Genomic DNA, 27208 nt, shown 5'->3' on the forward strand with positions numbered 1-27208 from the left:
ATTCTATATTTTGAAATATTGTTTGGAAACATATAACAAACGCTATTGATGAATTTTTATAATAATTTTCAATATTTTTGGATGACATGTAATGTTTTTCTAGAAAAAATTGTTACTGTTCTCGAATTTAAATTTCAACAATTTTCATTAGGGTCAATGTAAATTTTTTCTTTAAATTTTCAAACAGTAAAATTTTTTTATGTCAAGAGGGGGGTATTTGTAATATTACATTTTTCTTCTCACATTGGAATCGAATCTTCAATTCGAGATCTATGGAACTTTATAATAAATGTCAGAGTTATCAATAGACGGATAAACTTTTTGACGGAGAATTTATTATCGTAAATGTTTGTTGCATTGTTCCATGATGTCACCAAGGCAGGGTTAACAAATTACTGGATAAATGGTTTATTTAAATCGAGATATATATAAAAATTTAAAATAACATTTTCAAAATAAAGTTTTATTGAGAACAGATGTAGAATGTGAATTCTAAACTTATAAGTTATAATTTTTTGATGACGTGTCTGTGGAGATCGATTTTGAACAGGGTGTTGGTTTTGTGACTTTCAACTTTGCTTTTCCTGTTCAGCTCTCCCTTCTCTTCTGAAAACATGGCTGGCTACAAATGTTGTCGTGGAGTTTTGCTCTAAATCATTTTTGTTTATTAATGTTTTAGATTGAGTTTTATATAAATTTTTGTGCAAAATTAGCTATTAGTGTAGTAAAGCCAATAGCCACTGTGTTTCAACTGTAAACTAGATAAGTATTTTAGTTCGTAGTTACTTGAAATAATTGGGCTTGTAAGTTATTGTTCTTTGTATATTTCTGTGTTTTGCCAAAATTTCATCTGAAGATTATAAGTTAATTTGCTCTGAAAACTGGATTTCTCATTCATAGGCAATAGATCCATTCACAGTTTATCAAGAATCTATTTTATTGGAGCCGACAACTATTCTTAGGTTGATAGGTGTTAAATGCTATTCCAACCGTTTAAGGAAAAATTGGTAGCACGGCAAAATGTAAATTATTCTTTGATTCTTCAGTAATTAATGAATGCAATATGAATACTATACATATATACTACAATATATATATACTCTCTTTCATTAGGTGAATAATTTTTTCCAACATTTTCCAGTTTCTCAATGATACGGGAGTGATAATTATTTGTATAGGTCTTCTAAGAAACCATTATCAACAGCTGGTACCGATCAACTACACTTCAACTCCAAACTACCGTTTTAATACCAGTACACAATAATTTATCACAGGGTGATATGTTTATTACAGCTGGTAACTTTAGATGCTAAATCATATTATCACAATATAATCTTGAATCATGATCATCTTTTCGTTCTTCAGTAGCCGCTCGGCCGAAAATTTCGAAAAGATATGTCTGTAAAATGGATTAATAAATAATAATTATTAGCCCCCCTATTAAAATTTCTGTTCAGAAACCATCCCCAGTATTCACACAACATATTCCCAAAGTTTCATGCCGTTATGTCAAGTAGTTTTCAAGTCTACATGGAACAAACAAACACACAAACAGACATTCATTTTTTTTATAAATAGATTTCCACTCGGCTCAAACAAAATCCTCTCTAAATGAAGGTAGAATGATAAGGATTCAGTTCTTTTGTTTTAACATTTTTTCAAATCACTTTCAAAAAGTTCATGTAGTACCTACTATTGTGTTTGAGACACTTCTGGCGCTATCATAGTTTCACCACTATTCTGTTCCGCAGTCCTATCTCTTGCAGTCGTTAACTATATCTATAATAATTATATAAAGTAAAGAGCTGGCTTATGCACGTACGGGATAAGAAAATTATGTTTGACGCATCATCACGTCTAAACTACTGGACTAATTAACTTGAAATTTCGCTTATAGATTCTTAATTAACCAAGGATGGTTATAGGCCTATTCTCAATTCTTCAAAATTTCATTATGTCAAGTTTTAAAATAGATCCTTGCGAAGCACGGGTTCTTGCTAGTTTCAATATATAGAGCATTATCTGCATCTCATTGTCATTTGTTAATATTCTTTTTAAAATCATTAACATTGAATTTTTCAAAATTAACTTTATTATTGTATAATTTAAAATTTTCTATTTTCAATTCAGGTGTCATTGACAATACCTTATCAATCATTGTCAATCTTCAATGGTCATTAGTGTCATTAATTTACATTCATTAAAATTTTGTAATTGTTTATTTTCTAACAGTTTTATCTCATATTGTCATAAAATTCAGCTAAAGATTCTTATTCGATTTAATTTCCATACACTTGTTTTTGTATGTGGCCATCTGCCTATTATTTTATTAATATTAAATCTCAACTTGTTTACTCATTTTGTCTTTTATTGGCATACTCCCAGCACTTCAAGCTATCAGTTTTTTATGCACAGAATTCAGAGATTTATTTTGTAGGTATTAATTTTAATAACAACTATCATTTACAGTCCACTGCCCTGACTTTGGATTCTGTCAGTATGTATATTACATATGATCCAATGGTAAGTTACAAACTTGGAAAACAAAACAATGATTATTTAACTCTTCAGCAGAATACTCTTCAATTCGTGTTTCATTCATTTTCACCATGTTTTATTCTTTAATATGCGATCCTAAGTTATGTAGTTGTAACATAATCAAAATAGGCTAATTCTCTTTCGAGAGTTATTTTTTATGATATGAATCTAATAGTCTATCATTATAAAAATTAAACTTCGAACATTCTATTAAATAGAATGTCAAAATGTTCAAATTATACATCAACCACAATTGTGAACTAAATCAGTAGTGAGATACTACTTTAACTATTGTATTGTGACCTTTCCATATTCTATCTTATTAAAAATTGTATTTAATCATTCTCCTATAATTCCAGGCAAAGAAAGCAACAAATGTTCTTCGAAGGGTTGTCAGTGATCATAGTGAAGTATTATCCAATGAAATGATGAACACTGTGAGTAAAGATTAAATTCATTTTGCCATAATCATAAACTCACATAATACATAAATAATAGCTATTTTCTGATCATTTATTTTTGGACAACTTACATAATAGGTCTAAAACTTTGTGGCACTACTTGGGGTGCTTCGGCCACAACTTTGTGCTGTTCTGCTCTGGGTTTGGTGTATCCCACCGCTGAGTATTGTGCTGCTGTATGGTTAAATAGTGCCCATGTGAATAGAGTAAATGCGCAACTGAACCACACTATGCATTTAATCACTGGGACAATTAGAAGCACTCCCATTTATACTGGCTTCCAGTTCTCAGCATAATTGCTCCACCGGGGCTGCGTAGATCTTCTGTTCTTGTTCATTAATACAAAAGATAAAGCATACAGGGCACTTCCAATCCATGGAGATCTTCTGAGTTGGGGTGATCGGTTAAAGTCAAGGCATCCTCCCATGCGCATGGCAGAGCAACTGAGCGATGAAAATTTTTCAATGAGAGCAAGTTGGAGAAGAGTGGATGGAAAAAATCCCCCTCAGCATCTGCTTCGGATACTCAGTTGGTGTAAATGTGTTCTTTTTTGTGGATAATTTGTTTTTTCTGTATCCAAGCCAATAGCCACTGTGTTTCAACTGTAAACTAGATAAGTATTTTAGTTCGTAGTTACTTGAAATAATTAGGCTTGTAAGTTATTGTTCTTTGTATATTTCTGTGTTTTGCCAAAATTTTATCTGAAGATTATAAGTTAATTTGCTCTGAAAACTGGATTTCTCATTCATAGGCAATAGATCCATTCACAATTTATCAAGAATCTATTTTATTGGAGCCGACAACTGTCCTTGGTTTGATAGGTGTTAAATGCTATTCCAACCGTTTAAGGAAAAATTGGTAGCACGGCAAATGTTACCCCTGTGGTGGGACCGAATTACAAAATAAATATGTCCCAAATGGTACACCATGAAATCCCTGGTTATAAAAATTATTGGTAGGATAGATATCTTGATAGGTTATGAATGGTTTGTTGCTGAGTGGGAAATCGGTTCAAGAGAGATCAAGTCCTAATGAATATATTATCTGTGCAGACTAGCAAAATGGCATACAATATGAAAAATATTAAAAATGATGATGAGTTAATAGCTGCCTTAACACAACTGTTTGATAATTTTAAACAAGAGCAAAATGCTAGGTTTGATGAGCAAAATGCTAGGTTTAATGATAGGTTTGATGATATGAAGCAAGAATTTAATGAAACAGTGAAAGATAATCATGAAGATGAAAACAAATTGAAGCAGGATGATAGTAGTGTTAAGTTACAAGATCAACTCATTCAAGTTTCTGACAATGTAGGCCTAGTTACTGTTGTTGAAAAAGTCAACCATAGTGAAAGTGTAGAATTGAGTAAAGAAGTAGGTAGGGAGTTGTCTTCATTGAAAGTCAACTATCAAGAAAGTACTATTGCTACATTGAAGGTTAGGAAAACAGTAAACAAATCAAATGTTTCTATGGATCAGATTACTACATCGAAAGTTAGGAAAACAGTAAATAAAATGAATGATTACATGAGACAGATTTCTGTGGAGGTTAGGAAAAATGTAAACAAAATGAATGTTGCTTTGAGTCAAGTTGATGAGTTCAACTTTCAACTGAGAATTGAAAAGGTGTATGCTATACATTCTCAAGTGAACATGACCAACTTTTGCAAGCAAAATGGCTTTGTTAAAACAAATGAACCCATGAATATAATTATGTTCTTGAAGAAAACAAAACACAAAGTCACCATTGATGTATTAGTATTCAAAGGTTGTTTCAAGTTGCTTATTTACAAGATGATGACAGTGAATCACATGATGAAAGGGTATTCCCCAACACACAATGATTAGGAATCCTGTGTTATGCCGGGATTCAGAATAGCATAATCGCTACACAGTGTATGGTAAGAGTCCATAATTGTGTCTTTTTTCTTTCCTATAGCCTATTTTTCTTGGCCCTTGATCTTTTCAAATTTCAATTCTTTCCTGTCTTTGTGTAATATTCAGTAAATTTCTTCTATGATGCATATCTTAACCAATCTTGTCCATAGTCATTTAAATTTGTATTTTTCTGAAATAATATTAGAAGTTGAAATAGTAGCTTATTTTCCTAATCTTTAATTGTTGATAAAACTTAACTTTTCTAAAATCTATCCATTGTTGTGTAAATAATTGTTTGCTTGCGGTATATTTTTTCATCATGTATTACATATTTTAATCATGTCTATTTTTTTTTTAGGTATCATATTAGGTAATTAGGTCTTTCAGAGCAATTATGTCCCATGTTCTCATCTTTCATTGCATATTGTGCCATAAGCCATATGTAATTAGGTTATAGTTTTCTTCTGGGCTTTTAACCCATTTTGCATTTTATTTTTTTCTTTGCTGTCCAATACTTTGGATTTTTGGTAGACAAGTAGGTGTGATTTTTTTTAGAGGTGTGGGCGTGAACCACATACGGCTGGACTCGATTATCTGACCTACTTGTTTGCGATATAAAAACCTTATGACTGCAACAACAAATGTTTGTAAAACCTTTTGCATACTTTTGTTTTTGTGGTCCGATACTAGAGTCTGCTATCACATTGCCTTACAGACATCTAGGAACTATCCACCCAGTCACAATAGTCAACACATTTTTCCTTCACCAGTTGTTTTTGTGGGAGTGATAGCTCACAATTATAACAAATTAGAGTCATACTTGGAATTTACAAAATTCCATAGTAGTATATTTTTATTAAATATACTTCCTCATGAAAGTTCAGTACTGACATGTAGGATAGGCTCTAATTAATCTTTCTCTTCTTTGTATTGTTTTAGGGAATTTATTTACCCAGTTTTCTTTTTCTCTTGTTTGTATTTTTTAGGGAACTTATTTACCCAGTATTTCATCTTGATCATCTTTGTATCATAATCTTGAAATGTTTATACTTATTATACAGTCTTTAAATTTTAAATTATTTTAAAAAATAATTGGTTTAATTTAAAACGTTGTGTTATATATCAATTGAAATGAGTTAAAGGCTAAAATTTTTCTAAAGTGTTTTGTAATTGATATTTTTTTCAAATTTTAAAACTGTTTGTTCTATAAATTTTGATATGATTGATTATCGTTTGAAATGGATGCTGGAGTGTATGTAGAATTTTTAGTGGGGTTTGTTGATTAGAATTTTGCTGGTATGTGATTGTTTTTGAGATGGAAACCCATTATTGCCTAAAGAAGGAATAACAGAGGTTATGACTTAGAGAGGCAGTAATGAGATAATATTTTTTGTGTTGATTAATAATGTTGATTGCCATAGATGCAAAATAATGATTAATAATGTTGATTGCCATAGATGCAAAATGATGATTACTTATGAATATTGTTTGCCTTTGAAGCAAAATATTATTGATGTTTTGAATGGTTTCTTGTTTAATGATTGATAGTAAAGTTTTGTCATGAAATGTAGTTTGTGTTTAGAACATTGAAAAGTCGAAATAAACTATAGTATCCAACAAACGATGATTAACAATATTAAATAATTTGCTTTTTATACAATTTTTGAACAAAATTAAAACTAAATAATTTTGAAACCCTGAATGATAAATCATAAATGTGAAATGAACATGCTATAAATGAAATGTTATATTAAATGATAATGAAATGCAGATATATTATGAAATGATTGTGAATAGAAGACCAATTGTCTGAAATTATTGAAATATGTATTGAAATTAAATTTATTGTGATGATCTGATGTTTGTTTTTTACCATTTTGATAATGATACAGGGTGTTATGAAATTCTATTTCTATTTTGAAGAATGGATTAAATTTTGATAATTGAACAGTGAATAGATGAAAATGAATGATTTTTTTTTTTAATTTATCATTGATATGTCCATATTTCACAATTTATGTATTGCTGACTGTATAATAAGATGTTAACAAATTTCAATTTCATAGATATTTAGAATTAATTTTATGTGTATTAGATTGTATGGATAGCCTAATCAAGTTTTTCTTCTTAGTTTATAAGCATTTTAAGACAACAGGTACAGCACAGACATTAACATTGAAATAGTTATCATGTGAATCGCGAAATCAGTAACAAGTGAACGCCATGAAGAGTGTTAAGAACATTTGGGTGATTTTCAAACTAGTGTGACATAACTATGCCAATATCTACGCTGCGGCCTACACCAATAAATACGCCAATGTCAACACTAATAACTACGCCAAAATGCCAAAATCTGCGCCAATGCTGCACCAATGCCAATAGCTACGCCAATGCCTGCGCCAATGCTGATGCCAACACCAAAATCAACGCCGATGCCTGTGCTAATGCCAATGCCTGCGCCAATGCCAATGCCTGCGCCAATGCCAATATCAACGCCGATGCCAAAGCCGACACCAAAGCATACACAAATAGCAATGCCAATGCTTATTGCTGACTCTGTATCTCAAACTTCAACACTACTGCATTACCTGGAGGTAATTGCCATCCATGTTCACATTCACAACTTTGAATTCAGAAGAACAGTCACAGTATCATGATGAAGATTGATTCAAAAATCCTCTCCTAAATTATTCCTGTATGCAGAACTCTAAACCTTGAAAGCTGAAAATATCAAAAAACAAACCTTACCTAAATTAATCCTCACCTAAATAATCCTGTATGCAGCGTCTATCTCTTTTCCAAAAAACGAATTACATTGTCATTTCAAGCCTGAAATGTACATTGTATAATTACAAATATGATACAAAATTTATGTGACTCTGTATTGAATTGGAATGCAGCTGTCTACTACAAACATGAAGCAATGCTAACTGAGATGTCACCTGTATCGAGTTTGGAATGCAGCCGTCTACTACAAACATGAAGCAATGCTAACTGAGATGTCACCTGTATCGAGTTTGATATGCATCAGTCGACTACAAGCATGAGGCCAACACTACGCATCCAGATCACCCCAACACTAACGTCATCACACTGGAGTCCACTAACGAAAATCATACTGAGTGCCTTAACTAGCTCCGCAGTGCAGGTGGTTGCTTGGCTGAATCGGACTAGGGCTGAGACAGCAAATAATAGCAGCGTTGTGGGAATGCGAGCGGCCGCAGTAACATCTTCCACCCAGCAATGGTTGGTGTAGTTCCGCCTAGCGGACAGACAAAAGATCAAACAGTCGGTTATTTGATCCTCAGCCAGGCTCAGCCAAGCAGCCGAGACAATAGAACAATGGAGTGGCGGTCTATTCGCGTTCATCAGCATTTCTTCTCACGATTATTTTGATTTTGTGTGTCAATAATAACTCCAGTCATCAGTAAACAGTCACCCAGAACGTGGTGTACTACCATATTAATGACTTTTTGATGATTTTAATTATTCAAACATGTTGACATTCTGAGCCTTTAGGCTAAATTGGGGTCGCTGAGAACGAATCTGCAATCAGAATTTCTCTATCACGAAAAATAACGAAAAAAATCCAGCTGTTGATCTTGCAACCGTTAACAGTCATTGCAATGCGGCCGAAACAATTCAAGCCAGACACCACTCGAATGACAACAACACCAAGCGTGAAAGCATATGCACTGCGGCGCAGGTTAAAGACTGTTTTCCAAAATGTGCATCAATAAAATCAACCACGTCAATAGTGAAAGAAATGAACATTTTTTGATATTGAATTTTTATGTGAAAATTAAATGTAACAATTCATCAATCATTAAAAAAAAAAAAAAAAAAAAAAATAATAATAATAATAAGTTTTCATTCAACATACTAAATTTTTTATGCAAAAAAATTAATTTTCTATCTATAATTTATGTGCAATTTCAAAAAACTATTCTTACATATTAAACTTTCTGTTGAGATATTTTTCTTTAAATTATAAAGCTAAATCAAAAGTAATATGATATTCTATTTTTGAAATATTGTTTGGAAACATAACAAACGCTATTGATGAATTTTTATAATAATTTTCAATATTTTTGGATGACATGTATTGTTTTTTCTAGAAAAAATTGTTACTTCTCAAATTAAATTTCAACAATTTTCATTAGGGTCAATGTAAATTTTTTCTTTGAATTTTCAAACAGTAAAATTTTTTATGTCAAGAGGGGGGTATTTGTAATATTACATTTTTTCTCACAATTGAATCGAATCTTCAATTCGAGATCTATGGAACTTTATAGTAAATGTCAGAGTTATCAATAGACGGACAAATTTTTTGACGGAGAATTTATTATCGTGAATGTTTGTTGCATTGTTCCATGGTGTCACCGAGGCAGGGTTAACAAATTACTAAATAAATCGTTTATTTAAATCGAGATATATATAAAAATTTAAAATAACATTTTAAAATAAAGTTTTATTGAGAACAGATGTAGAATGTGAATTCTAAACTTGTAAATTATAATTTTGTGGTGACGTGTCTGTAGCGTGGACAATGAATTTTTGAGGTCTCTCTGTTCTGGCTTGTAGCTTTTCCTGTTCTTTCTTCTTCTGAAAACATGGCTGGCTGTTGTGTGTGTAATTTTGTGCTCTGAATTATTGTCTGTTTACGTGAATTTATTAATGTTTTAAATTGAGTTTTAAACAGTTTATAGTGTTCTTTTTTGTGGATAATTTGTTTTTTCTGTATCCAAGCCAATAGCCACTGTGTTTCAACTGTAAACTAGATAAGTATTTTAGTTCGTAGTTACTTGAAATAATTAGGCTTGTAAGTTATTGTTCTTTGTATATTTCTGTGTTTTGCCAAAATTTTATCTGAAGATTATAAGTTAATTTGCTCTGAAAACTGGATTTCTCATTCATAGGCAATAGATCCATTCACAATTTATCAAGAATCTATTTTATTGGAGCCGACAACTGTCCTTTGGTTGATAGGTGTTAAATGCTATTCCAACCGTTTAAGGAAAAATTGGTAGCACGGCAATTATAAAAATTAAACTTCGAACATTCTATTAAATAGAATGTCAAAATGTTCAAATTATACATCAACCACAATTGTGAACTAAATCAGTAGTGAGATACTACTTTAACTATTGTATTGTGACCTTTCCATATTCTATCTTATTAAAAATTGTATTTAATCATTCTCCTATAATTCCAGGCAAAGAAAGCAACAAATGTTCTTCGAAGGGTTGTCAGTGATCATAGTGAAGTATTATCCAATGAAATGATGAACACTGTGAGTAAAAGATTAAATTCATTTTGCCATAATCATAAACTCACATAATACATAAATAATAGCTATTTTCTGATCATTTATTTTTGGACAACGTTACATAATAGGTCTAAACTTTGTGGCACTACTTGGGGTGCTTCGGCCACAACTTTGTGCTGTTCTGCTCTGGGTTTGGTGTATCCCACCGCTGAGTATTGTGCTGCTGTATGGTTAAATAGTGCCCATGTGAATAGAGTAAATGCGCAACTGAACCACACTATGCATTTAATCACTGGGACAATTAGAAGCACTCCCATTTATACTGGCTTCCAGTTCTCAGCATAATTGCTCCACCGGGGCTGCGTAGATCTTCTGTTCTTGTTCATTAATACAAAAAGATAAAGCATAACAGGGCACTTCCAATCCATGGAGATCTTCTGAGTTGGGGTGATCGGTTAAAGTCAAGGCATCCTCCCATGCGCATGGCAGAGCAACTGAGCGATGAAAATTTTTCAATGAGAGCAAGTTGGGAGGAAGAGTGGATGGAAAAAATCCCCCTCAGCATCTGCTTCGGATACTCAGTTGGTGTAAATGTGGCTGGATTTGAACTGCCAAGACGGACGTGGACGGCCCTCAACAGGGTTAGGACTGGCCACGGGATATGCGGGGCTTCTCTTCATGACTGGTACAGTTTACCTTCCCCTGTTTGTGATTATGGAGAGGTTAGACAGACAATGAAACACATTATTAGAAATTGTATTATATGTGCCTTCCAAGGCGATTTAGAAGATTTTATCTCGGCTTCTCCACAATCACTACTTTACATTGACAGCCTCGACATCAAATTTTAATATATTTACAATATTTTATTAACCTGACCAGATTTGTTTTTACCTATGTGTTTGTGTGTGTCTATATATAATGTGCCATATGGTAATAATAATAATACATGTATCTTCCAAAGTACTTCAGTAGCCTATATTACATCATTCAATATTTTCCAGATAAACACTTTCATGATCACAGTTAACGTCTTTGATGTACGCATAGCACCATTTGGCTGTTACACGATTAAGAGGGAGAATGTGAAAAGTGTAAGATCTCTGTATTATCATTAGAATAATAAAACTAGTATTACATTTTCATAAGAGTTAATTATTATAATGTAATATTACATTTTCTCGCTTAAAATCGAATCTTCAATTCGATATTTCAAAATATTAAAAACTTGATAGCAAATATCAGTGTAATCGATATGCGGACTAAACTTTCACCAGGAATTTATCAGATACATTTGTGTTGAACATCCTACTGTAATAAAGTTATATTTCTGAATTAACAGATAATTCTGAACAACATAGAAGGTGAATAAATTTAAAATAACTTTAAAAATAAAGTTTTATTGAGTATAATAAATGAAATTTGTAGAGTTGTATTCTTTATTTGTGAGGTTGGCATTGATGATGTTTTTAAGGTGTATCCTTTGGGAAAGCAAGCTAAAGAGGCCACAAACTTTTGTGTTAAAATGCTATAAGATTTATATCATTCTTAGCTCCTACCATACTTGTTTCATTTGATATTTCTACTACTTCCTCTTGAATTTTTACATTTGAAACATTTTCACTTACAGCTACACTATTGTTTGAGTCATTGTTTAAAGTTAGGTCTAAATCTTGATATTCCTCAACTACATTTTGAATATTTTCACTGGATGAAATTTCATTATTTTTACTGTTCTCCATCTTGCTACTGCGTGAAAAATATTTACTCATTAGAACCTGAACTCTCTCGAACCAATACCCACTCAGCAGCATCTCCCATTCACAATCTATCAAAATATTCTATACTACTAATAATTTTTTATAACCAGGGATATATTTTGTAGTTTGAGTCCCACATCAGGGTGTACCATTTGTCGAGCTACCAATTTTATCCTAATAAGGTGGATAGCTTTCACCTATCACCTAAGGAAAGTCATTGGTTCCAAATAAGCTAATATCTTGATACTAGTCATCAGGCTCGCTTTGCTTGCCATATCCGTCTAGTCAGGGGGCTCCACCCCCTGGACCCCCGACTGGATCGTCCAAAAATGAGATCAGCGGGCTCGCTTCGCTCACCTGCATGTAGACCTCAGCAGAACCTCTGTACCGAATTCTGGACCCCCGACTGGATTGTCCAAAAATGAGATCAGCGGGCTCGCTTTGCTTGCCTGCATGTAGACCTCAATGGAACCTCTGTACCAAATTTGATCTTGAAAAACACCTGTTACTATATTGGCATATCTTTGGTGAACAAAATTCTTCCACCTGTGTACTGAATTTTTCTTAATATATTTCCATCAATTATTGAAAAAGGTGAGGAGATGCAGAAAAGCTGAAAAAATGCTAATTTTGGGTGTATCTTTGGCATTATTTCAAATTCCTTCTAACACAACATTATTGCACCCCAGCTGAGCTTCTGTAGTAAATTTAAACATTTTCTGTTTATTTGTCCTCGATAAAGCTGAGGAAATGCTAAAAAATGTAGATTTTGGGCATATTTTTGAAAATTTTTCCAAATCCGTTCTTATTGCACCTCTAAAGGGCCAACTGAACACACCTACCAAATTTGAAAGGTTATGTCATATTTTTATCATATGTTAGGACGATCCAGTCGGGGTCCAGACTAAACGTCTGGCTGAACGGATATGGCAAGTGAAGCGAGCCTGACGGCAAGTAATATAATATTCCCAGCAATAGCTCTGATTGAAGTAGCAGTACCCAATAAATTTTTCCGTGATAAATCAGTACCTATTGAGGAGGTACTGGATAAATTTGTGTTTAGGAGGTCCTGGATAAATGCTTTTCAATCTTCAACTTGGTGCCAACCTAACAAAGTCAACTCAACTTAATGCCAACCTCACAAAATTTTTAATTTAGTTACCAGAACAACTGTTTCAAAGAGGTACTCTCTCTAGATTTTAGTTCTATATTAACATATGGTATGGTCATTTCAATTATAATTTTAAGATATTGGAATAAGAAGAATATACATGCTAAAAGAACTTTAAACCCTTTAAAACCACCCTTAAAGTTGAAATATCGCCAAAAGATTTCTTAGTGCGCCTCTAGAGGGCCAACTGAACATACCTACCAAATTTGAACGTTTTTGGTCTGGTAGATTTTCAGTTCTGCGAGTGAGTGAGTGAGTCAGTCAGTCAGTGAGTGAGTGCCATTTCGCTTTTATATATATATATATATATATATATATTATATATATATATATTATATATATATATATCATGAATGGATCTAATGCTTATGAATAAGAAATTCAGTTCAGAGCAAATCAACTTATAATTTTCATAATACTTGGGCAATTCACAACAAAAATTTACTGAACAAAACCATTTGATACTTAAACAGAAAATTCTTACAAGCTAAAAAATCTTGAAATCTACAACACAAGTGAATGCCATGAAGAGTGTTAAGAACATTTGGTTGATTTTCGAACTGGTGTGACTCATAATTGGATTGCCGATGCCAATGCTATGCCAATGCTTACGCCAATGCCTACGCCAATGTCAACGCCAATGACTATGCCTATTGCTGACTACACAACTCAAGCTTCTGCACTACTACATTACCTGGAGGTAATTGCCATCCATGTCCAAGTTCGCAACTTTAAACTTAAATAACAGTCACTGCATCATGAGAGAAACTTATTCAAAACAAAAGATCCTCACCTAAATTAATCCTGTATGCTGAACTCTAAACCTTGAAAGCTGAAAATATCAAAAAAACAAACCCTACCAGACCTAAGTTAATCCTCACCTAAATTAATCCTGTATGCAGTGTCTATCTCTTTTCCAAAGAAAACAAAAACAAGTTACATTGTCATTTCAAGCCTGAAATGTACACTGTATGTATAATACGCAATTTACAATTTACGTGACTTTGAGTGAGCTTGGCATGCACCCGGCTACTACAAGCATGAGGCAATGCTAACAGATGTCACCTGTATCAAGCTTGGTATACATCAGTCGACTACAAGCATGAGGCCATGCTAATAGATGTCTTGTGTATCAAGATCAGCCCAACACTACGTGTATTCAGATCAGCCCAACACTTAACTGAAATTCATACTGAGTGCCTTAACGGACTGTTTTCAAAATTCACATTGATAAAAAATCAACCGTGTCAACAGTGAAAGTAATGGACATTTTTTAATTTATTGCAATTTTATAAGAAAATTAAATGTAATAATTCATCAATTCATAAAAATTTTTTTTTGTTCAACATACTAAGTTTTTATGCAATAACATTTTAATCCTCTATCTACTAGACTTATGTGAAATTTCAATAACTATTCTTTAAATATATTAAATCTTCTGTTGAGATAATTCCCTTGAATCAGAAAGTTGAATAAAAGATAATTTTGATATTCTATACTTTGAAATATTGTTTGTAAATATATAACAAATGCTATTGATGAATTTTTATAACAATTTTCAATATTATAGATGACTTGTACGGTAATGTTTTTGTGGAAGAAATTGTTCCTGTTTTTAAATCTGAGAAAAACTTCAATTTCAAATATTACAATGTAATGTTAATTTTTTTAAAATTCTCAAACAGTAGAATTTTTTATGTCGAGAGGGGGGTATTTGTAATATTACATTTTCTTGATTAAAATCAAATATTAAAAACTTTAATATCAAAATATTAAAAACTTGATAGCAAATATTGGTGTAATCAATATGCGGACTAAACTTTCACTGGGAATTTATCAGATACATTATTTGTGTTGAACATCCTACTGTAATAAAGTTATATTTCTGAATTAACAGATAATTCTAAACAACATAATAATAATAATAATAATAATAAATCATTTTATTTGTTTCGACAATTATTGCCATACAAATGAGTTGAGTCATTTACACATGAATATAGATAATTTTTGTATATATAAATATTTTTTTACATCAATATTATAACATGATAAACCAATCATAATGCCACCAACCAAGTACAGAAAAGTAAGAATGACTAATAACAAAGATTGAAAACATGAATACCTCTATACATCTAACCTATAATATCTTAAGGCTGGCAGTGACTGATAACTATCGTAATTATCATGCTTATCTATCGGTGGTCGACACCATATTTTCTCTCTTGATAAGTGCTTTCACAGTATACTGATATACCTGTTTGATTTTCTCATCATTAAAGTTAGATAACAGTACCATCAATTTGTCTACATTTTGAACTACATTATTTACATAAGGTAAAATATACTGCAATCTAATACTTTCATATTCCGGACAGATCAATAGAAAATGTATTAACGATTCGAAATCTAAATCACAGGCAGGGCAAATTTTCTCTCCGTCAAGCTGATATCTCTGACCGTTTATGTGTAAGAATGTACTCGTGTTTGATACTCTGTACTGTGTCATACAACGAATCATTTTAATTGGCAGATCATACGTTAGCTGTTCTCCTAGTTGATATTCAGGATTAAACAATTTATAAAAGGAGAACTTTGCGAATTCTGAGCCAAGTATCTATCCTCATCCATTATTTTCATTACATATCTTTCAAGAATTCTCTCTCTACTATTATATAGTTCAATAGCATCAAATTCAATATCGTTCCTTAAATTTTGAAACTCCAACAAATCCATCTCTCTCTGAACAATAGATAACCAATTAGAACTGAAGTTGGTTTTCAACAGTAGGCGATAACAAATGAAAGGGTATCTGGACTCTGGCATGTTCGCAATTCTTATCAGCCAAGATAGACATCTTTTGAGGATATGAAATTTGAGCCTTGGTCTATTCGCCTCCAATCTAACACACCAACTCGGCGTCGTACGCACCAGCAAGAGCAAGCGCTTCAAAAAGAACAACTGAACAGCTTCCACAGCTTGCTCACAACCGAAACCCCACACTTCACACCCGTACAAACTCGATGGTATGATAACCATATCTAATAATTTCATTTTCCCCTCCCATTTCTCAGACCTCACCTTGGATAAAATGTTGACAGCCAATATTGATTCAATTTTACCTCTATTAATTGAGCGTTTGCACATCTCTGTATATTTACCTGAGGATTGGAATATTACTCCTAAATAATTATAATTTTTACAAATTTCTATTTTTTCCTCACCAATCACGAAATCTCTATGGCTATTGCTCAATCGACCCTTATGGAATGGCAAAACTTTGGTCTTAGCTGCATTGACCTTGAGTCCTATTTCTAAGCTGTACTGATAAAGACATTTGAGCTTATTTCTCACATCAGAAATGCTATCCGCCAAGATGACTATGTCGTCTGCATATTGTAACATTAGTACATCGTTGTCTCTATCAATGTGTAATCCATGCATTCCTTTATCTCTAAAGTAAGTTTCTATTGCCGATGTGTACAGAGAGAAGAGAAGTGGGCTGGCCGGGTCACCCTGCAAAACGCCTCTTGTCAGTGGGATAGGTTCGGATTGTAAACCATGCAACCTGTTCTCGATTACCAGTGAGAAGTTCGAGTACATATATTGAAAAACGCTAACTACTCTCCTACTTAATCCGAGTTCTCTCATTTTCTGAAATAGCCTGTTATGCGGGATAGAATCGAACGCAGACTCATAATCAATAAAAATTGCATACATCTTTCTCTTTTTTACTTCCATAAAATATTTGACTACTGAATCTAGAACGAAAATATTATCTAAGCATGACCTATTTTTCCGAAATCCCGATTGACTTTCCACCATGATCCCACTCTGATCTGCCCAAATTGCTAATCTATCTGTTAATATTCCAGTAAAAATTTTTAGAATACAATTCGCAATAGATAAGCCTCGGAAATTCCTAGGATCTTTTTTACAGCCTTTCTTATGCAATAGGAATATTTTCAGCTTTGCCCAATTCAAAGGAATTTTCCCAGTCTCCATGATCAAGTTGAACAGGCTTACTAACAGGTGTTTTCCTTCAGGTGCCAAATATTTGAAAAATTCATAGGAAATCCCATCTAAACCTGGAGCACTCCCATTTTTCAATCTCTTCAATTTTCTTTCTAACTCAATCATTTCTATCGGTCTATCGAGAAAAGGATGCTTGACGTCGAAGAATATGTACTCAATAATTCTAAACAACATAAAGGGTAAATAAATTCAAAATAACTTTAAAAATAAAGTTTTATTGAGTATAATAAATGAAATTTGTAGAGTTGTATTCTTTATTAGTGAGGTTAGCATTGATGACGTTTTCAAGGTGTATCCTTTGAGAAAGCAAGCTAAAGAGGCCCCTCAGAAAAAATGGCTGCTGGCTGAAATAGAATCTTTTTTGTCCTGTTGAAATTTTTCTGTTAAAGTGAAGTTTAAAATGTTTTATTTGAGATCTGAATAATTTTATTGTGTTCTAAATTTGTGTTCAAAGTTTTGTGTAATTTTGAAAGCCTGTAGACAATGAATGAGCCAAATATGAAGAGATAAGTACTTTTTAGCATGTAAGAATTTTCTGTTTAAGTATAAAATGGTTTTGTTCAGTAAATTTTTGTTGTAAATTGTCCAAGTGTTATGAAAATTATAAGTTGATTTGCTCTGAACTGAATTTCTTATTCATAAGCATTAGATCCATTCATGATATATCAAGATATTGGCTTATTTGGAACTGATGACTTTCCTTAGGTGACAGGTGAAAGCTATCCACCCTATTAGGATAAAATTGGTAGGTCGCCAATAATAATATTATGAGATATTTTATTGGCAAAAATAATAGAAAGTGATAATATTATGATTTAGGTAATTTTCACCATGGATAAAATCCGTCAGGGGGAGTTGGCTAGAAATACAATATTATATTCAGTATAAGACAGAAGAATATTAAAAATCAGAAACACATTATAATTATGAGATATAATATTTATTATAAAAGTGAATTTAGTGATGATTTTTTAACAATTTTATTCAGCTTTTACCATTGACAGCACTTTTTCTAATTTTTCGATATTAGATATGTTGATTTTTAACTTCAAATATTAGTGAATGGAATAGAGTATAATATAATATTCATATGAGTGAAATATTCATTGTATGGATAGTTTTGTAATGAAATTATAATTATTCTTGCAATGAAATTATAATTATTCTTGCAATAATACTATGTAAAAGATAAATAATTGAAAAAGGTAACTCAACACTGTGCTTTTGTTTCAGGCTGTCTCTTATTGTTTGGCCTACATCATGTTCGTCGTGCAAGTTCATACTTTTCTCATAAAATAAAACTATTACCGTATTGAAATTAATTCTCAAAAATATAGGCTATAGGTATTATTTTCTGTGTGCTACAGAATGTACAATGGAGCTGTAAGTGGTTTCATAGGAATAATTGCTAATATGGCAATTAATTGCTATACATAGCAATAATTATTATTAGTAGGTTGAAAGTCCATTATACTAAAATATTAATTAAAATATTGATATTTGAATAAATGACATAAATAGGAATTCTGTTTTTGTTTTTGAATTAGTTACTTCATTTTAACCAATTTCCCAATTTTCTTTTTATTGACAATATTTTTAGTGCGCTCATTGCAGTGGACCAAAAGAGAATACCATTTAGCTCTTCAGTGGATTTCCGTTTGTGAGTAAACTTCCTACATCTACGACAACAGGCATTGTTGTCTGATGACATTCATATTGTCCAAATTTAAAATGTGCAAAAACAGCTGATCAAATAACTCTTTGTTATTTGTGTCTGTTATCTAAGAATCAAAACATTTAGAATAATATCAAAATATTTCCATTCAAAAATATAAACCGAATCTCTTCCTTTAAAACATACCGTCAACTGGGGTGACTTTGTCCCACCTCGCGGAAAAATATTCAAGTCCGATTATCTCCCATCTCTATTATCCGAAATTGATGTTGAACATCGATAGCCGTGGCCCTAATCATTACCGAGGTTCTACAATCGATATATTGATAGCTTACTTGTAAAACCTGATTTTCATAATTTCACAGGAGATACAAAAAACAGTTGCACATTTTTTTAGTGATAGCAAACTTAATTTTTTCTGATATTATTATTAAGACATCATTAAGGTTACATTCTACATCATTAATTTTCATTATATTATCATTTTTCAATAGTTATCAGACTTACAAGGTTTCACCCGAGCCTAGTGAAGACATACAAGGTTTTATGTAATGAGGAACAGCTATGTACAAATGAATGATTATTATTATTAAATTGAGAAAAACAAACATAGAACACTTCTACTGGAGAACAAAGTACGTAGATATAAAAATATTTTCAACAAAGAATTCTTGACTTAATGCCGTAAGTTGTCATAAAAACTGTGATAGTCATTTGGAATCACTCTTTTCAAATCCTGTGATTAAATTTTCCAGGTTTGATTTTTAATGCGTTGGTATACAAAGGTACTGGCACTTTGAAGCGGTTTGACTTTCTCAATCTTTTCCTCAACATTGTCCATTCATCGTTGAAGTTCAATTTGTAATACACTTCTTTTTCTTTAGTGTACTTCAAAGCAGACAAATCACATACTGTAGAATCCCCAACTCTTTCACTAGGTCTTATCGAATTAATAATGCAAGATTTTGAGAAATCTTTAAAAAAAGTATGGTCAATATATTTCACAGTGTAAGGTCCTGGGTTCTTTCGCGCAGTTTTAACAATTTCAATGTAATTAGCAGGTACATAAATGTCGTTGTTTCAGAGTTTCTTTTCAATTTGAGCGTGAATAGAATCACACCTCCATCTGAGTGTGCCCACGTTCGAGGTATTTTTGAACTATGGCGATCTGCTTTTTTTCGGCTAATATTAAAAGGCTGTTAGTCACATTCCTGTTCTGGTATCCACATCCGTCACTCCAGATGATCACTGTCTCACCTGGTGAAGGATTCAATTGTACATCAATATGATAAGCAATTAGGGATGCAAAAACATTTGAAGTGATGCCACCCTGTTCCTCATGCCACACATAACAAACGACTTCTTTGGTCTTATTGTTAAAAACTGTATAGTTATGGACGATAAGTTTAGTTTTATAGTATAGGGCTGAAGCTTTCAAAAATGGTGACAGCAGTACTGCTTGGAGATCGTCCATCAATACATGGTTCGAACTATTATTATCAGTTTTGTACCTTTCCTGCAGTAGTGACTTTCAAGTTTAGGTAGAGATTCCAAGAATTCTTTAAGAAAAGCACACTTCTCAAAATTTCTTTTGCAAACTATTTTGCTTTGATTCTTGGTTTCAATGAAATTTTTTTATGTTGGTGAGTGGATCTTTGTTTGTTTCTTTTTTTAACCAATTCAAAACCACCCAGTCTGTGATGGAGTATGTGTTCAAAAACATCTTATTGCATACTCGTAATCTTCTACCATCAAGTTTCAAATTATAAACTAATGACATTTCTCTACGTGAAACTTCATTCTGTTTGTTTTTCAAATCTTTGGTTGGTAAAGAGTTCACCATGTCTTGAATATGAGTTCTTCTTTGATCCCATCCAAACTCTTTCCAGAACTGATCAAATGGATTTTGTCTTTCTATTTCTTGGAACAAATTACAGTTGATTCTTCCACTTTTCATACTGAAAGAACAATTACAATGCTCTTCCATTTGTTTTGCTGGTGTAGGTACATCATAATGCCAACTTGCAGATACTTTTTTCACTCCATGGTATTCTTCTCCCCTTTTCCGCTTTCCTTGATTACTGAGTCGAATCCATCGAGATGTATTAGGTTTCTTTAGTCTTTTAGGCCCTATTGCATCTTCTTCATGTGGTTGGTCACTGGGTGTATGCTGGTCTAAACTGTTGGGTTCACTGATTTCCTCACAAACGAATTCTCCCTCATTGGTCTGATTAAAGGTGATCTGCTGCTCTAAATCAGTGAGTTGTATCACTTCCTCACAAATAAGTTCTCTTCCAAAGGTTTCGTTATTGACTGTGTGTTGATCTGAATCAAGAGTCTGAGTCACTTCTTCACAAAGTTGTTCTTCCATTGCAGTGGTAGATTCGACAAGTAATGATACAGTTTCATCAGCTACTTGAAGGAAATCATCATCAGACTGTAAAAAAAAAATTATCAGTAAAAAAATTTAGAATGATCCTTACAATCTCGATTTGTGTTGTCACTTAAGGTCTGGTGATTGACAATAGTTTTGAGGAGCCTTTGACAAGAAAAACTGAGCTCAGCTAATAAGAATTGAACAGTATGAAGTATAGAGAAGCAAATCATAGCAAAGAGCAAACATTCTAAAATTGATACTGTGATAGTAGTATGGAGGTCAAAACTTACAGTTACTTGTAAGAGACAATGTATTTGAAAAAATAATATGCAAGTTTTAATGCTTGGTTCAGTACTTACTGAGAATAATGAGTTAAGAATTACAAACGAAAGGTCTTGAAATACAAGTGAAGATTCCCAGTGAAAATATCCCCACCTCATACTTCTACAGTGTTGTAAAAGCATTATTGAAAGCTTCAAGAGAAAGAGAAGAGTAGCTGAGCACCAGGATGTGGTGCAAGAGGCCAAGGTGCTTGATAGATTAGCACAAAGAAGAGTGTAGAATGGTATGATAATTATTACTTTGACAAATCTGTGAAAAATTACCTCCATCCTATCAAAATCCATTTCTGAAAGTAGAGATTTATCAGTCAGAGCATTGTTTATTATTTCTGTGGAAGTTATGCTCTGATTTGAAACAATTGGAAACTGTTCATTTTCTGATATTGAGGATCCATGTTGCACAGCATTACTCATTATTTCCTCATCATTATCACTTGGGTTTGAATCCAATAGGCCATTTGTGCTTAAAACCTGAAACAAATTGATGATAAAAATCATTAATACAAAATTATTACCTACCGATGTGATAAATTGAAATTATTATTTTCAAGTATTGTGTTTTTCTAGATGACAAAGTAGGTACGTGATGAATAATCTGGTGTGAGAAAAATTCTGTTATAAAACAAATCTGTGAAAAATTACCTCCATCCTATCAAAATCCATTTCTGAAAGTAGAGATTTATTTCCTTCAATTAGCAGCATTTTTATCTTTTCAGCTCGACTCATCTGAAAAGAAATGAAAGGTTTCAATTGAAAGCACGAAATGAAGGTATGATAGATTGGGAGATTGAGTAAATTCTATTTTTGCTCATAGTAAACATTGATTATGGTAACACTGTGTTGAACTTTGATTTCAATATTTTGGAATATTAAAGTGAAAGTTATGAAGGAAGAAACAAAATCAAATGTTCACTAACATAATAATGAAGCCTAACTTACTAAGTTGAGTCGCTGAACTACAAAACTGTAATGTAGAGATAAATAATGTAGAAAACCAACTTCTATAGCAAATGGATCGTGATATTTATGAATAAATTCAGATTGCAGGAATATAAATTTTACAAGGTACCTGATATCATAATTATTATCAAAATATGGAGAGACTTAGAAAGTTTCTCAGAAGGATAGAAAGTTTCAAGGATTCACTTAATGAGTATTTTTGTATTCAAAATTGAGTGTTAATGCTTGTAAGTCAACTAGCATAGAGAACCAATAACTCGTAGGCTATGTCTTGAATGCAACTTCCAGAACCTTGTAAGTCGATTTGTCATCCGTATAGAACCTTGTAAGTCTATACCGGATTTGAACTGCTTATTTATAAATAAATTGATCTAATATGAAAATAGTAAAGTTAACTTACCAATGGAATAGTTTTATTCTTCTTTTTTTCCATAGCAGAGATTCGATAGGACCTAAACTTGCCACAGAAGAAACCAAAAGAAAACAATGAGCTTCTAACCTCAAATACAACACAGCACTGCTAGACATACAAGCTCTTACTTCCTGCATCTGAACGATGAAGACTTACAAGTTATTTCAACTGCTCATAGAAAGCGCTACAGTCGACACAGACTTACAATGTTTTGATCACCTGTTAGAGCTCGAAAAGACGAATAAAATGATACCAAAAACCCATAATCCATAAAATTCAGACTTACAAGGTTTTACAAGTAAGCTATCGATATTATTGTCGACTCTTGATTTAAACAGAGTGTCCCACCAAGGATGTAACAGCCGCTGACCATAGATTCTACACAACATTTCCGACAAAAAAGGATGAGTAATCTTTTTTCCTATCGACCTTAGTTTTCGAGATTTATTGATTTTTCAATATTTTCATTATATGCCTACTTCCGGTCATTTACTACTACTCATTCACAACTCGAAAACTACTGGTCCAATTTTAATTTCAAGGGTATTGTTGGAAAGAAGAAAACATTTCAAACAAGTTTAATGTAATTTCATTCGCTGATAGATATTTTGTAGTTTTTTATTAGGGCTTAAACTTGAAAAAATTCTATTCTTCAAATTCTAAGTCAAATTTCAAACTGTTTTTTCTCTATTTTTCTCCGGGTAATTATAGTGTTTCAATATTTCAAAAACCTCTCCATTCAATAAGCTTTTGAACGAGTATAAATTTGGAAATGATAGTTTCATGATAAAGTGTTCAAAACTGCTAATATCTGGAATGAATATCTTCAAAATGAGGAAATTCACAAACAACATGCATCAAGTGGTGATCCTAAGGGTGAAATCACCTGATTTCTCTCTGACAATATTCACAAGTTTTCATCAACATTTTAACATGCTACAATGACTTTATCAACATTGATATGACTTTTTCAATAACTTGCATTATTTTCTGTACCATGAGGCAGAGGCGGGGTGCACACCGGAGAAACGCATTTCGTGGAGCTCTTTTCATGAAACTTGTTACATGCTATCCGTCTCACTCGCGAAAAAACAAAAGAAACGTTCCCTGCTTAATCTTATCAGTCAATTGCGAGCAACTTTCGTTTCACGTTTCCTGTTAATTGGCATGATATGTATCATGAGTACATGTATCAAGTATATGAGTACTTGAACATGTTATTGGTGTATGGAGAATGTGGATGCAATTCAAGAGAGGCAGAGAGAGTATACAGGAGACGTTTTCCTGACCGAAAACACCCATTGCATAACATGTTTTTAAGATTGACAGATGTCAAAATGGTGAGGGTCTAGGATCAGTTTCAAGGTACAAGAGGCCCGTCTTGATTTCTGAAGCTTTAGAGAATCTTATTCTAAAGTATTCTGAGCAGAATCCTCGATCTAGTATCCAGCGGGCAGCTGGGATGTTGGATGTTTCAAGAATGATAGTTCAAAAAATATTGAAGAACTATAACTTTCGACCATTTCATGCTACCCCAGTTCAAGAGTTGAATGAATAACCTGATACTGTTTCAAGGATGCAGTTTTGTCGTTGGATCTTAGCACAAGAGTTTTCCAAACATTTTATGAACAGATAAGAGTACGTTCACAAGAACTGGTGCTGTAAATTTTCTCAATACACATACATGGTCCTTGGAAAATCCTCATAATCATATCGATATATATTAGCATCAGTTTTCATTTAATGTTTGGGCTGGCATGATTGATAAAAATATTGTTTTTCCTGCAAGAATAAATGGTGAAGTTTTTATGGACTTTCTGGTCGATGAACTTCACAAATTGATGGAAGACGTGCCTCGCAATTTGAGGCAGAATATGTGGCTCCAGTTGGATGGCTGCCTCCCTCATTATGCTAGAAACGTCCGTGGGTAGCTAGATAACAATATTATGCTGGGCGGTGGATTGGCCGAGGTGGATCCGTAAGTTGGCCACTACGCTCACCTTATCTTACTCCAATAGACCTCTACTTTTGAGGAGTTGTGAAAAGTAAAGTTTACAGAGAACCTGTAGAGACCAGGGAGGAACTGATTCTCAGAATTCGATTTACGTTTGAAGTAATGAAGACATGGCCCAACAAAGTAAGATGGGCAACTCGAAGCTTGATGAACGGCAGTAGAAGTAGCATAAACAGAAATGGAGGCTATTTTGAATTCCTGTAAGCAGTGAGCATGTAACTTGATTACCATCAGTTTTTTTCAGTTCTGTCATTCATCTACATTGAATTATTATTCTATAAATAGATTTTGTTGGATCTTGTGAAAGTGTATGATTAATATTTTATATAGGATTTAGGCTATAATTATGTTACAGAAAATAATGCAATAATCAGGTGATTTCACTGTAGGATGAACACTTTATCATGGAACTCATCTTTTCGAATTCATAGTCATTCGAAAGCTTATGAAATGGAGAAGTTTTTGAAATATTGAAACCACTATAATTACCCCGAGAAAAATCGGTTTGAACTTTGACTTTGAATTTGAAGAATGGCATCTTTACAAGTTTAAGCCCTAATAAAAAACTACAAAATATCTAAAAACAGATAAAATTACATTGATCTTGTTTGAAATGTTTTCTTCTTCCCAACAATAACCTTGAAATTGAAATTGGACGAGTAGTTTTGGAGTTATTGAGTATTTAATGACCAGAAGTGTGCATATTCTGAAAATATCGAAAAATCGATAAATCTCGAAAAGTAAGGTCGAAAGGAAAAAAGATTACTGAACATTTTTTGTCAGAAATTTCGAGTAGAATCTATGGTCAACAGCTGTTACAAACTTGGTGGGACACTCTGTATATTTATTTTTTATACACTGATAGATGCAATTTATCATTCCCAACTATGAATGATTGGGAAAGGAACAACATGCTTGAAGCCCAAAACTGTTCCTTTCCCAAATTTAGATAGGAATAGTACAAAAATATTAGTTGAACTATCGACATAAAACCAATCTACCTGCTGCATTCTGTGATTTCGTTGTCGGAAAACCTCACATTAGAAAACCCATTTCTAAAAAATTATGATATCGGTGAATACATTTTTTTTGCTTTTCAATTTTTTACAAGTTAAGTACAGGATGGTCACTTTGGTTAAACTTGGGACGACTTTGTTCCAGTGTAAAAATTATGATTCTATGAAGAATGTAATGCAAATACAATGCAAAATATGATAAAGATTATGTATTTTATCTAATAGAACAAAATATCATAGGTGCCAACTCATATAAATTATTGGGGCACATTCTGGGTGTCGCTGATTTGGGAGTTATTAAATACCCCCCCTCACTAAAAAGGGGGTCCCGCGGTCACACTTGGAAATTTTTTAATACCTACATTACAGCACACCTGCAAATTTCACACGGAAATTGTCGATTTTATATCTTTATACTACATTTCATCAAATGGTGTAGGTAAATAGGGAAGTTGAACGAAATTACTGGCACAAAAAGTGGCAGATCTAATATGTTGTTAGTTATACTGCTTCAATTTGATAAATGAGTTGAAAATTACCCCCTTATCTTATGTTACTATGTTGTAACGTTGTAATATTTAGGTTGATGAGTCGAAATCACAGGCAAACGACTCGAGAACAAGATGACTGCCAAAAATTTTAGGGTTTTGCTATATCACTTGTATTTTAATAACCGTTCAAGATATTTAACTTTTCTTCGAACTCAAATATTCTAAAAATCGTCCTCTAGAACTTAGGTTCCATAAATATTCCACCTAAAACGCATATTCTATTAGTTATAACCTCCAGAAACCCTACAAAAATGTTATATCTTAATTTTTTTCAAATTTCTCCCTATTATAACTTTTTTGTGCAAGAGATACAAAGATATTTTGAATCTATGAAATTTAGATCGTTGTTCAGCTGTAAAACGATATAGGCCTAAATATCTTCATGCTCTGTATGTCAATAAATGTGTTCTCTAGCGCCCTCCAAGAAAGCTCTACTGCATGATTTCTTGTGTGTTTTTCCATATGCATGAGGTAACAAGCTAGAACCAAATCGATTTTTTCATGACTACTTCAAGATAGAAACTTGCAAATGGTCTCATTCTCTTCGTTCAAACAAGCCAAATAAGAATTTTGATGACAGAAACAAAGATTATTCACACCATGATTAAAAAATTCAAGATTGTGGTCATTATTGATAGAAATTGTTAGGTACATAGGACGGCGTGAACTCCCCAAGTGCTACAAACCGGGAAAAACAGCTCGAAGAGTGAAAATTCCCAAGGAAAATCACACCTCATGAGTTATA

The 27208-nt window shown here is 32.7% G+C and overlaps 2 protein-coding genes across 9 annotated transcripts in view; one reads left to right on the plus strand and one right to left on the minus strand.

Annotated features, from left to right (window-relative positions):
- Positions 1–18633, plus strand: part of LOC120351851 — a 55771-nt gene extending 37138 nt beyond the window's left edge. For 3 of the 5 annotated variants that reach the window (XR_005571585.1, XM_039430545.1, XM_039430548.1), the window contains 3 exons: positions 2898–2975; positions 11153–11242; positions 18351–18633. Coding sequence is in view for 4 of the 5 variants with exons in the window: in XM_039430545.1 (XP_039286479.1) it covers positions 2898–2975; positions 11153–11242; positions 18351–18416 (234 nt within the window). In the remaining variant the exon portion in view is untranslated. Of the gene's footprint in view, positions 1–1973; positions 2524–2897; positions 2976–11152; positions 11243–18350 lie in introns of those variants that run through there. The other 2 variants (XM_039430547.1, XM_039430546.1) reach the window with 2 other exon arrangements.
- LOC120351850 lies at positions 17316–26002 on the minus strand. 4 transcript variants are annotated; one of them, XM_039430541.1, is made up of 5 exons: positions 25898–26002; positions 22871–22922; positions 22153–22236; positions 21775–21981; positions 19023–21229 (listed from the first exon to the last, which is right to left on the minus strand). In XM_039430541.1, the coding sequence occupies exons 2-5, from the start codon at positions 22901–22903 to the stop codon at positions 20414–20416; spliced, it is 1140 nt and encodes a 379-aa protein (XP_039286475.1). In that variant the 5' UTR covers positions 22904–22922; positions 25898–26002; the 3' UTR covers positions 19023–20413. The 4 variants fall into 4 exon arrangements, with proteins under 4 accessions (XP_039286477.1, XP_039286475.1, XP_039286474.1 ...); XM_039430543.1 differs by lacking the exons at positions 19023–21229; positions 25898–26002 and adding an exon at positions 17316–17461 and having other exon boundaries at positions 22871–22997; XM_039430540.1 differs by lacking the exon at positions 25898–26002 and having other exon boundaries at positions 22871–22997.
- Between the last annotated feature and the right edge of the window lie 1206 nt (positions 26003–27208).

Source organism: Nilaparvata lugens, chromosome 6, assembly GCF_014356525.2.
Source record: "Nilaparvata lugens isolate BPH chromosome 6, ASM1435652v1, whole genome shotgun sequence".
Classification (NCBI taxonomy): domain Eukaryota; kingdom Metazoa; phylum Arthropoda; class Insecta; order Hemiptera; family Delphacidae; genus Nilaparvata; species Nilaparvata lugens.

Coding starts and splice junctions, on each gene's coding strand:
- LOC120351850 (XM_039430541.1), bottom strand. CDS start 22,903: ATGGAAAAAAAGAAGAATAAAACTATTCCATTG. Junction 22,237..22,870: donor AGAATAAAACTATTCCATTG/GTAAGTTAACTT, acceptor ATTTCTTTTCAG/ATGAGTCGAGCTGAAAAGAT. Junction 21,230..21,774: donor TGGATTTTGATAGGATGGAG/GTAATTTTTCAC, acceptor TTTTTTTTACAG/TCTGATGATGATTTCCTTCA.